This window comes from Melanotaenia boesemani, chromosome 6 (assembly GCF_017639745.1).
Source record: "Melanotaenia boesemani isolate fMelBoe1 chromosome 6, fMelBoe1.pri, whole genome shotgun sequence".
Taxonomy (NCBI): Eukaryota; Metazoa; Chordata; class Actinopteri; order Atheriniformes; family Melanotaeniidae; genus Melanotaenia; species Melanotaenia boesemani.
This window is the reverse complement of record NC_055687.1, coordinates 9,016,178-9,029,015: the sequence shown is the minus strand read 5'-3', so window position 1 is coordinate 9,029,015 and position 12,838 is coordinate 9,016,178. Positions and strand designations below refer to the sequence as shown.

The 12,838-nt window shown below is 36.6% G+C and overlaps 1 protein-coding gene across 1 annotated transcript; it reads left to right on the top strand.

Moving 5' to 3' along the window:
- The first annotated feature begins 1,943 nt into the window (after positions 1-1,943).
- Positions 1,944-12,584, top strand: tbx20 (T-box transcription factor 20). The gene is made up of 8 exons (XM_041987053.1): positions 1,944-2,116; positions 2,916-3,153; positions 3,917-4,081; positions 5,280-5,388; positions 7,590-7,748; positions 8,432-8,508; positions 10,306-10,418; positions 11,203-12,584. The coding sequence occupies exons 1-8, from the start codon at positions 1,987-1,989 to the stop codon at positions 11,529-11,531; spliced, it is 1,320 nt and encodes a 439-aa protein (XP_041842987.1). The 5' UTR covers positions 1,944-1,986; the 3' UTR covers positions 11,532-12,584.
- Positions 12,585-12,838: the final 254 nt, after the last annotated feature.

The following is a 12,838-nucleotide window of genomic DNA, read 5'->3' as shown; positions in this document are numbered from 1 at the left end:
AAAATAGTTAAGTTTATCCAATAAATTTGGTTTAGAAAAAGAACATAATTAGGTTTTATATACACTGCTTAATCCAGTATGTAGGAAAAAATTACTCTGTGTTTACCCAACACAATAAAAGTCATGCTAGAGTAACCTCTGCTTCGCTAACAGAACACTAGAGTATGATGTCTGGAGTGAGAAAGGTTCTGAAAGAGAACATTTCCCAACTTATTATAAGGTACATTTCCTACCTGTAGCTATATCTGATGTATTTCCACCTGATTTTAAACACTAAGTGCTCAGTATTTAAGTATGTATCTTTTTAACATTACTTAAATGTACCTTTTTATTATTTTTTTTTTATAATGATAGAGCTAAAACTACTTCACTATACTACTGATTGCATAAAATACAGATATCGTCACTGACTACCTATAAGGAAAGCCAGTGGTGGAATATAATAAGGTAATTCATGACCACTATAGGTGCTGGCTCCAAAACACCTCTGACTCCAATGCCCTCCCACTTAAGTGTGAGTTTTCATGATAAAAATATTTATTTATTTTTTCTCTATTATCTGTTATGGTCTTCTTAGATATGTTACTGATTCTAAACAGCTATGTGGTTACCCCATTAAAAATAATTCCTTAAATAAACAGATAGCTAATTCACCTCAGGGATATTTAAGGACCTCTCTTCTGATCGGGTTTCAAATTTTCACTCTTTAGCTCCACCTTACTGTCCAAAAATAGTCACTTCTGGATCCAAAGACCAAGATAGTAATGGCTAAATGCCCAACCCAAGTCCTCAAAAATGGCAGACTGTTTCATTAAATGGAGATCGTTTAGTGTGAATGTGTAGTTGACACTTTCAGTCAGAGCAGTAACAAATATCCGATGCAACAGGACCTTTGTACACCTTTGCCTCACCACCAGGTAAAAATAGTAAATCACTGTTTATCAAGAATATTTTTGCACGAGTTTTCAATGCAGTCCTTCACTTTCCAAAGAGCAACAGAGTGCTGTGTATTGTCTGATATCCCTTTTGTTTATTTATTTATTTATTTGTTTTTTTTTTTTGTTTTTTTTTTTCGTCTTTTGTTTTTTGTCTTTTTTTTTTTTTTTTTTTTTTTTTTTTTTTGTTTTTTTGGAAAAACTAATTACCAGCAAATGGCATCTTTTTCTTCAGCAGGACTATTTAACTATATTTGTGTTAGAAGGTTATCATAATTTCATTTGTGCCACCAGTGATCAAACAGCACCATCACAGCAGAATGTCTACAGAAAAAAATCTCTGTTGTTGACATTATGCTTTCCAACATATCATAATTCAGCTCCAAATATGAAGCAAATATTAACTACTTTCCCTTTTAAAATATTGAGTTATGATATAATATTAATATTATTTTGTCATCAGTCCAGCACAGACACACAGACAGTCATAACATTTTCACATTGTCCTTTAAATGCGGTGTCTATTTTGGCTCTTTGGCATGAAAAAAAAAAAAAAAAAAAAAAAGAAACAAAACAAAACAAAAAAAAAACGACAGTCTGAGGTTATTTAATTGGCTGCTCAGTATCAGGGCCTCAGTGGGACAGTGGGAGTGTGACGTGGAGGTAGAGGCAGTGATTGGAGGGCAGACTGGAATTATAAGGGGAGGGTGAACCGGACTGAAGTGTTCCAAAGAGCAGCCGGACTCACATCTGACACTCGCACAAGTCTCCCAGAAGTCAGCCGTCCTTCGCCATGAATCCAACAAAACCCTCAGTTCTGCTGTGACAAGTGCTTCCAAAGTGACGATCATCAGTTCAAACGAGCAACGTGTTTGCGCACAAAGGTCTAAAATCTGGGAGAAACTGCACGTATTTTCCTGAACTTTTCCCTCCTGTCGCTTGGAGCCAAAGGAAGACTGTGTTTGTGGAGGATTTCTTTTTTTTTTTTTTTTTTTTTTTTTTTTTTTTTTTAAACAAAGGGGAATATTTTCGTCCAGGTCTTTTCACCGACATGGAGTACACATCATCCCCAAAACCGCAGCTGTCATCCCGGGCAAATGCTTTCTCTATAGCTGCGCTGATGTCTAGCGGGAAGCCCAGCAAGGACAAGGAGACGGAGGAGAACACCATTAAACCTCTCGGTAAGATGGAAGAACGAAGTTAAAAAGAATATATAGGCCTATATCCAGATTTTAAACATGCAAAGTTATGTCTTTAATTACGGTATTTAAAAATTATTAAATAAATAAGACCCTGACAATTGCAACCTCGTCGATGATCAGGTAAATGTGAAAAGTAAGATAATGTCATAAAGTAAGATGATGCTTGTTAAGCAGTCGTATAGGGTTTGCTATTCAAATTTGAACTTGTATCTTTAATAAAGTTGTTTATAGATTAATTTAAAGGCATGACATGGACCTATAGAGTTAGTTTAATACGGATATAAATGACCTTGTGTTACCACACAGGCTCGTGGTAGGTTGGTATGGTTTTTCCTTCTCAGGATTTTTTTTTATGTGCCATTTAAAACTTTTATTTAGTCAGTTTTCCATTTTTGACATTAGTTCACTCAAAAAGTACGGTTTGTTTGTCTTTGCTTAAATTTTGTTCATCAATGATGGACAAGGAAAATAGAAATAAAAGAAATAAAGGCATTTCAGACAGATTATTCAACTATTTATTTTTGTTATAAGTACCCAAATATTCTAAAATGGGATTATTTTACCTGAATAAAGACATTTACAGATAAAATACCAAAAGTGGAGAAGTTGTTTAATTGACTAAATTTAAAAAACAGATACATTTGCACCATAACGAGACTTTCTTCACTTTAAGACACAAGTTTGCGTTTGTTTATATGGAAATTAACATAAAAAATATCCTCACTCTCGTGTTTTTCTCTACTCCTCCATCCTGAAATAAACTATTAAAATGAAACAGAACAATTCGTGGAGAAATCGTCATGCAACCAGCAGTCTCTGGCTGACCTGTCCTCTCTGGATGGGCACGGGGACTTCAGCGGGAGCGCGCCCGCGGTGTGCACGGAGCCGCTTATCCCTACCAATCCCGGCATCCCAAGCGAGGAGATGGCGAAGATCTCCTGTAGCCTGGAGACCAAAGAACTGTGGGACAAATTTCACGAGCTCGGCACCGAGATGATCATCACCAAGTCTGGAAGGTAAACTAATGTCTGTTTTTATAGCCTATCTGATCATTTTTAAAGATTAGAATGATATTGAAGGTATAAATCAGACAATAACATGAGACATTAAATCAAGTTAATGACCTTTTGTTTGCACTGTAGCCCAACACGTTACACCTAAATTAATTAAATAAATAAATAGTCAATAGATTTCAAAGATTGGTGGGAGGCAAAAAAAAAAAAAATGGTTCTGACAGCCTTTTGACTTCACTCGCTTTTAACTTAAAATTATGTGTTAAACAAACACACATGACCTAAGATATCGATTTTTAATGTTTTATATATTAGCCTGATAGACAATTGTGATTTTAAACTACTGTTTAGTAATAGGACAATAACAACTTGTAAAACAATCAGGCAAAACCAGCATTCAACTAAAAAGCCTTTAAAAATAATAATAATAATAATAATAATAATAATAATGTTAGATTGTAAATACAAGGCATATATTTATACCTATGCGATAAGGTGGCTTTGGAAATTAATTAAATGAATATTAACTTTATTATTGTTATTATTATTATTATTATTATTATTATCAGTATTTTAAAAAATGCGCGAATAGCATTTTTTTAATTAACTTTATTTACAGCTCTAAAATAACAAAAAAACAAAATTCAAAACGTCAACAATTTAGTGTAAACCAAATACGTATATGTGTATATGTATGTAATAATAATAATAATAATAATAATAATAATAATAATAATAATAATAATAATAATACTGTCACCTTCAGGAGGATGTTTCCAACTATCCGGGTCTCTTTCTCCGGGATGGACCAGGACTCCAAGTATATCGTGTTGATGGACATCGTCCCGGTGGACAACAAGCGGTACCGGTACGCCTACCACCGCTCCTCGTGGCTGGTAGCCGGCAAGGCTGACCCACCTTTGCCCGCCAGGTAAACGCTTTTTAACGCTAGTCCTGTTTAAGTTAAGTTTAAGGTTTTAAAACAACGAGAAGAAGGTGTAGGAAAAGGGATTGGAAACGCCATTAACACCAGAAAAAATACAATCTCGAATTACAATGATCCCGGTTGCAGAGGGTAAACAGATTAACAAGGATGTTTATATTTTCAGCGAGGTTCTTCTGGCTTGAAGTCAAAGTAATGAGTATTAAAGGCCGTTTCAGTAGGCCTGTAGGACCAATCTCACATCTGTCAGTGAGCAGAAATGGTGCCAATTCTATCTTAAACGATGTTTGCAAAATAAGGATTTTTTTTCTGTGCATCCAATTTATTTATGTAAGTCGACACGCTGTGGATTGATTTAGGCCTGGCCTTTAGCTTCACTGATAAAATAGACACCGGATTTTAATTGTGTATTTTCCCTTTCAGGCTATAGCTAACAGTTCGTGTAAAAAATACAAAAACGAAGAACCGCCACTGTAAATTAAAACGATTAAACTATATAATTAAATATTCTACGATAACCATCTGTGAACATTCAAGCCCTGCTAACTGATCTCAAGCCAGCTGATGATCGTGTTTCTCACAAAGCATCAGCATCGGCGAGGTCGTAGCCCAGTACCTTTTACCAGTCTGGTATTGGAAGGGAAAAAGAGAGAAACCGGAAAAGAATAATGGCTTAATCAATTAGTTCGTTTGCTTGTTTGTTTGACAGATTTCACTATTTAGCTACCTAACGCAGGTTTTTGAAACAAACCAGTTTAGGTAAACAGTTAGCTAAATGACAAGGATGCTGCAGGTTTTATCTCCTGCAGCGTGGAGGCGCATTAAAAACTATGCTTGGAGGAAATGAAAAAACGTAAGAAAAAATCTCAATAAAATGAAGCTCAGCATTTGAAAAAAAAAAGACATTATAAAGACGTGCACAATTGTAATCAAATTGAGGCCAGTTAACTTATTAAAATAGGCTATAGATCTTATGTGAGGGTAGCATGTTATTGACTTTTTTATTGTCTTGTTGACTGACAAAAAATATAAAAAATATAAAAAATCTTAAATTTTAAGTTGGATGTGGTTGCTATAGCGATATTTGGTCAGTCGGTAATCAGGACTGTACGTTGATTGGGTATGGCACCTCAGCTTCGAATGCCTCTCAGCCAATCAGAACTGACATGTTCTTCTTCTCTGTCAGGTTGTACGTCCACCCGGATTCTCCGTTCACCGGAGAGCAGCTGATGAAGCAAATGGTTTCCTTCGAGAAAGTCAAGTTGACAAACAACGAACTGGACCAACACGGACATGTGAGAACCCTTGCCTTTTCGCGCTTTTCTTCCCTCGATAATAATAACAAAAATAGGTAATGTTTTCGCTTATCCACTGTCACTCTTTGAATAGCTAGTTTATATTTAAGGTGTGAAAAAACGGACTCAAGCACAGGCCTATGTTGATGAGCCTACTACATCACAATGAGAAAATGAGCTTTTACACATACAAAAAAATTTTTGACTATCAAACTCCAGTTTAATTCCAACTAGGTTTGTAGCTAACACCTTTAGCCTTCACAGGTAAAATGGATCAAAGTGCACGTGCTAATATTTAGAATCCCTTAAAAAAAAGTGTTTGAATGAAATAAAAAGTTGATGAAAAGTCAATAATTATTTGCATGTCAAGACTCAAGCAAAGTGTTCTCGTAATCCTCCTTCCACTTGAAGTCATTGAAAAGGCAGGCAGGGACAAGAAAAACACCCACACCAAAAATTCTGCTTTTATGCAAAGGCAAAGGCTGGGAAACAAGAAAACTTTCTCTTAAAAAGGCTTGTGCACCTTTTCAGATAAACTGATTTTTAAAAAAAAGCTTTAGCCTTGGTATTTATCACATTTTTCTTTTTAAATGCCATTTTTATACATGTGTCAGGGTTTTTAATATGTTTTTATAAAACTCAAACAATATGCCATTTTGTTATAAGAATATGCATAAATAATTTACTCCAGAAATAGATGAAAGCATACAAATAAATAGCAAAAATATTCATTTACTTGGCTGCAGAGTTTCTGTGGTTTTTGTGTGAATGAATGATGAATACAACCTTTCTTCCTTTTTTTAAATTAATGAATACTTTATGAAAATAAATTAAGGTTTAGAAATTTGTTTATGTAGTTGCATGCTTTAAAACAGAGGTAATCCATCACACCCTAAATAAATACATGTAAAAATCACTTAAATGTATGGTATTAAAAATAAATAAAGTGACAAAAGAATATTTAATGTGCATATACCCAGACTGATGAAGACCAGGTCTGCATGACTGAATCCCCTTGTGTTGTTATTCATTCTGAATTAGTGTCAGAAAAAGCAAACCAAGACAGTGTTGCAGGATCATCTGTGGAGGGAATTTCTAACCCTGAAACTGCAGCTGTAACTTCGGCTTTAACTCCTCTCTCACTCAGTTATGACTGCATACCTCTTCATCTTTTCACTCCTTGTCTTTTCACATTCCACCCTCTGTCTGTTATTTAACATGTCTTTTTTTTCATCATTCACTCAGAACCCAATATAACCTGGATGTGAAGTCTTTTTTATTTTTCTTTACAATAAAAAATAACAATAACAAAATAAATCACAAGGTAAAGTCATGGGGAAACATCCCTAAATGTGTTTAATTAATGCTTCCATTGTTCAGTGTTTCATCGCCTGTTTTAAAGCTTTGGAGGTTTAGAGTGAACCCAGTTGTCAGATAAGAGAATGAGAACTATTTTGGAGCACTGTCGGGACTTATGGCTCATATTTAATCAGAATCTGGGACTTTACTTTCTTGATTAATTAATCTAACAAAACAATGCTCAACAGCGACCTGTTTAGCTTTAACATTAGTTATTTAGAGGGTACATGACCATTCAGAATAACCCAATTTTAGATAGATTTTTGCTATTTTAAATGTCCTACGAAATCAATCGGCTGTATTTTTAATTAAACATTTTAAAGGTATGACTAGTCACATTCTATATATTTTCCTTTTTTTTTTTTTATATAAATCCAATAAAAAGAATAAAGGCCAAAAAGTCTGTATGTAATCCAAAACATTTAGTTGCTTTAAGAGACTAATCTATGGATTAGGTCACAAAATATTACACAAGGCATAAATATTAGATTTTTTAGAAACAGGATGGTGTGTGTCTGTGTGTGAGAGACTCAGTCAAAATAAACTATGTGCACATGGTAATGATGGAAAATGTCAGCTAGTACAAAATGTGGTGCGCTTATGTGTTTTTGTGCTAGTTAATAAAACAGTGAAGTTCTGTGACAGTGGAGTAAGATGAATTTCTTTAAATATATATTTGGTCTGTTGGGTTTAGTCTGTTATTGCTGGCAATAAAAAAAATAACATAAAGGACAACTTTAGAGCGGCTTTTCAGCAGACCAGACCCAGACTTGTTTTGTTGTACCCCACCTTGACTATACTGTACACTATAATCTGATTACTGCTGTCCTTGTCCTCTGCAGATCATCCTAAACTCCATGCACAAATACCAACCACGGGTCCACATCATAAAGAAGAAGGACCACACTGCCTCGCTGCTCAATCTCAAATCTGAGGAGTTTCGCACCTTCGTCTTTGTTGAAACCGTCTTCACCGCTGTCACAGCTTATCAGAACCAGCTGGTGAGTGATCATTTAATTTGGGACTAAAGTCTGTGTTAGAGCTCTTCTGTTAGTTTCCATGAAAACCTATAAACATAAAATAATAATAAACATTCTGGAGCTTAATTTCTTATTACTATAATAAAATGCGGCCTGTTCCTGGTTGAAGAACAACATAATCTGAAACTCTTGCAGTGCCCCCTGGTGTGTGGATATTAACAACTAAAATTTCTCTCAAACCTGGTCTAAAATTTGCAGCAATTAAATGTGAGTCACAAATATCTGTAAGCTATAGATATGTTATAATAAATGTTTATAGGAACCATTTTAATAAATATAATTATTTTGTGGCCCCTCTTTTTTGAACATTAACAGCTCAGCGTTTTTACAGATTAAAAACAAAACAAATGTGGACAAAATGTAGGAGCTAATAGATCTGAAATGTCTTAGTTTGCTAGAAAATAGCATATCAAACCTCATACATCATGGCAAAATGCATGAGATTTGGTACATTATTTTCTTTGATACACTATAGAAAAAAGTGTAATGTGACTATAATCATCCTGATTTGACCCCTCTTTGAATATGTCTTTCGTTTTAGACGTCTGTGTTTGTTTTGGTCTGTGTGGTTTAAAACAAGTAAAAACAGAAGAAAATCTGACCAACTCGACTTGTTTTGCTCTCCTCCTGCTGTGCTTTCCCAGATAACCAAACTGAAGATTGACAGCAACCCGTTTGCCAAAGGTTTCCGGGACTCCTCGCGGCTGACAGACATGGAGAGGTACAGGGGATTCTGGGTCCTGCACTGTTTGTTTACTTCTGTTCCTGTCGACAACATACACAATGAGGGAGGAGGGTTTGATATCTAAAGTTGCTGCTAGTTACAGGCGCTGCAGTGTTTATTTCTCTCTGTTTGTCCGTATGAAAACGATAAACCATATTCTACATAATTTCCTTTCTTTTCCTTCTTTCACATATTTCCGTCTTATTTTCTTTTTTCACTCTTTCTTATATTTTTCTCATATATTCTTATTTCCTTGTTTTATTTACTTTTTGTCAGTTTTCGTTACCCACTTTCCTTCCATCCTTTTATTTCTCATTTTTACTTCGATCTTTTTACCTTTTTAATTATTTCTGACTATCCTTTCTAGTCTTTCCTACATTTTCCTCTTTTTGTGCTTCTTTTTTTTTCCTTCTTTATTTTATTTCTTGGCTTCATTTCCAGCCTTCCTATCTCTTTCATACTGTACCTCAATTATAACTTTTTTATGTTTGCCATTAACTTATATCCTGTCTTTAACCTCTCTTTCCTCCTTTCCATCTTTCTCTCTTGCTTTTCTTCTCATTTTGCTTAACTAATTTCTTTCTGCCTTTTTGCAGCATCACTGTGTGTCATCTGGTGCCTCAATTGTAGTGATTTCTTCCTACTTTCCCTCTAGATATATTCTCTCATTTTATATTATGCTTTGTGTCTTGTGTCAATGTGTGAGACTGCTTTCTTTCATGTAGAGTAACAAATCCCCCAGCAACAGATTTCTGTGGATGTTGTCAAAGCACACATCCACACACACAGACATATACACACACACACACTCGCGCGTCTTGTAATTCTCGATTCCGGCACTACGGCCAAAATCAGCTGACAAAATCAAACCATCTGCTCATTTCCCTCAATCAAAGATCCCAAACAGAGACCACCGAAACGCAGACAGACAACCCTCCCCCCACCTGCTCCCACTCCTTCTTCTTCTCTGTCTTTTTCTTTTTGAGGGCTGTGAATTAGACCTGATCAATTGATCTTCGGGAGCTGCAGAAATCACATTAGTCTGGAGTCGACCACTGCACTAAAACACACTGTAATTCAATTGACTGCAGTGACTGATTGAAACCAGCATGCCCCGCCCTACTTCCCCCCCTGCCATGAATTGTGGGAGTTCTCTGTGGCCTCTGTGCCGCAGGGGCCCGACGCTGATAAAAACACACACATTTGTACTCCTCTGCTGACAGATATTGCACTTTCCTAACCTAATTGGAGCAGTGGGGGCTGTAGAGGGGGGCTGCTAATGCGGACGCATGGCTCTCATGATGCAAACCACTTGCCTGTCCACTCACCCACACACGAACACACACCGCCTCCCCCAACAATTTGTGTCACTGTGTTTGAGAAGTGCTGTCTGACAAGACTCAAATGAGCTAATGCACTTTGTGGGTTAGTAAACACGTATACAACACACACACGCCAAAATCTACATGCAGTCTGCTCAAAAATTAGACTAGAGGGTGTGACAAACTTAGACTTAAACATAAAAGAATCCTGGGAATACAAATACGTTATGATGACACAGAAATGTGTGAAGGAGGAGCAAAATGATACAGGTAATATACCCTAATCTGTTACCCATTATAATCAACTGCAAAAATACTTTATGTGACACTAAAAAAAATATGCCAAACACATAACAGACTCAGGTTTTTAAACATTTTAAGTAAAGGGAAAAATAATTTGATTAACCGAAATTTATATATAAAGAAACAAAGAGATTTACTTTGGGGGCTCTCTCTTTGGCTTTTGCTGCAGGGAAAGTGTTGAGAATCTGATCCACAAGCACTCTTACGCCAGGTCACCGATCCGAACCTACACCGGTGATGAGGAGAACCTGAGCGAGGACGGACACTCCACACACACCAGAGGTAAACAGCAATTACACACAAACATCTAATGTGCGCACAGACGTAGGATGTGATGTAGATTTTATAATAAGACTGGCAGTACTCTGTATTTTGTTTTTATAAAATCCCCTGATAGGTATAACAAATTAGTAAATGTTATGTTTCTATTATTCTATTGTAGTTATAGATAAATGTTACTAAAGCAGGTAAACATTTCACACATTGACAACCGCATTTGGTCTTCCAGATAGTTTTTGGAGCACAAGAACAAATGAACTATTTTAAAAGAAATTTTGGAAAATGTGGGTGTAAATTATAAGTATAAACGTATAATTTTGTACACAAGAATTACACTAGTAAATAGACCAGTGTAGTATATTAGAAGTAGCCTACTTATAATATATAGAGCAGAAATATAAATGTATGAATTATATAGTAGAAGTGGGAAATACAGTCATTATTAATAATATTTAATATACACACATATATATATATATATAGTAAATATAGTAAATACAAAGTTATATATAAGTATATATACTGTAATTTCATTGCACTTTTGTTGCAACGACAAATAAAGTTCTATTTAATTCTATAAATATATTCAAATCTCTTACACCAGTACCCCCATCAGTACAAGTAATATTGACAGCCACAAGTGGGTTTGGAATATTGTTCAGTCTCAACCTTATAGTCATAGCCAAGTCATCAGCTCTGATCTCTGATATTCAGTTACAGGAAGAAAAAGCATGACATACTGCTAGCCTCATGCTAAGTGTTAATGTCCTCATATCACCCCCTGCAGGTTCAGCATTCACCGCCTCAGACAACCTCTCCCTGAGTTCCTGGGTCACCACCACCTCGGGTTTCTCAGGCTTTCAGCATCCACAGTCTCTGTCAGCCATGGGCACTGGCACCACCACTTTGCCCCACCCTATCCAGGGTTCCCTGCCCCCCTACAGCCGGCTAGGCATGCCACTGACACCCACTGCTCTAGCTGGAACCATGCAGGGCAGCGGGCCTTCCTTCCCTTCCTTCCACATGCCTCGCTACCACCACTACTTCCAGCAGGGACCCTACGCTGCCATCCAGGGACTCCGCCACTCCTCCACGGTCATGACACCCTTTGTATGACTCGGTTTTGGGGTGGAGACTGCCGAACCTCACTCTGAAGCTTGCCTCTGATATGGCGCAACATGTTCTCCACCTTGGCTCACCTTTCCCTCTGCTCTGTGTAAATAGTGAGTGGGGTGATGGTCATGACATGAAGGGGATATGGCATACTGACTGAGAAAGACCTCAGGACCAGGAAATCCTGAAGCTCATATAAACACTTTAAGAGACATTGTAAAAAAGACTGATGACTTCATTACAAACTATGAAACCTGATGAAAAAAGGAGAACACATGCATGTTTTATCTCAGCCCACGAAGAACACAAAGTGGATCCTCAAATTGTTTTAACAGTAAGTGGAGAGCCCTGGCTGCTACAGTTGCTATTGGCAACATGCTCTGCATCAAGGCTTTGAAGATGGCAGAGTTCTGTGCGATCCAGTGACACTCATCTTATGCCACAGTGTTGGCCACCAAAGATCTCGCTTAACATTTCAGCATGAACAATGGGCAGAGGAGCCAGCTTTCCACTGTGTTTGACAAAGTCAGCCATATGTACAGCTCCAAGTTACAACTTCACATTCTGCTGAAGATAGTGATAAAGTGTTAAAATGCATCTTACAAAGAACACAAACATACATTTACAGATACATTCTCACTGTGTGTTAAAAAGAAAAACAAAACAAACAAAAAAATGCATGCTGACTGCAGTAGACAAACGCAAAGGTTAACTGTATATGATGTAACATGGGATAAAAACGCTCACCTGTGAAACCGTGTTTAAAGGGCCAGTCACACCAATAATCCTAAAAGAGGCTGTGAGTGCAAACAGTTTACCCTCAATTTATTAAAAGACCAGGAAAGCATAGGTCAAGATGATTACTCCTATCCAGATTTTTAGGTCCATGAAGATGAGTGATAAGGTTAGGATGAGAAGCATAAGAAGAACCTCGGACAGCTGAGGCCAAAATAAACCCCAACAACCCTAAGGAAAAATGTTATCATTATAGTAATAAATTACTACAGAACAAACAATGGTCTTAACTCTGTTTGTAGAAGAAGTGGTTTTCACACAATAGCCAAGAGGTCCAAAAGACCTACAGATACGTAGATGGTGATTTGTTATATTCCCCAACCAGGAACATGAGCAAAAAGGTACCACAGTCTATTAATGCTAACTGTTAGCTAATGCTCACAGGCCAAAATTTTAGGCTGAATCTGAACTGTCCTTTCAAGCTTCAAAAGACATGCACAAAGTAGTTTGATCCTTATCCAGCCAAATTCTTTGACTGGGCCTGAACCAATTAAAAAAACTTCAATTTTACAGCC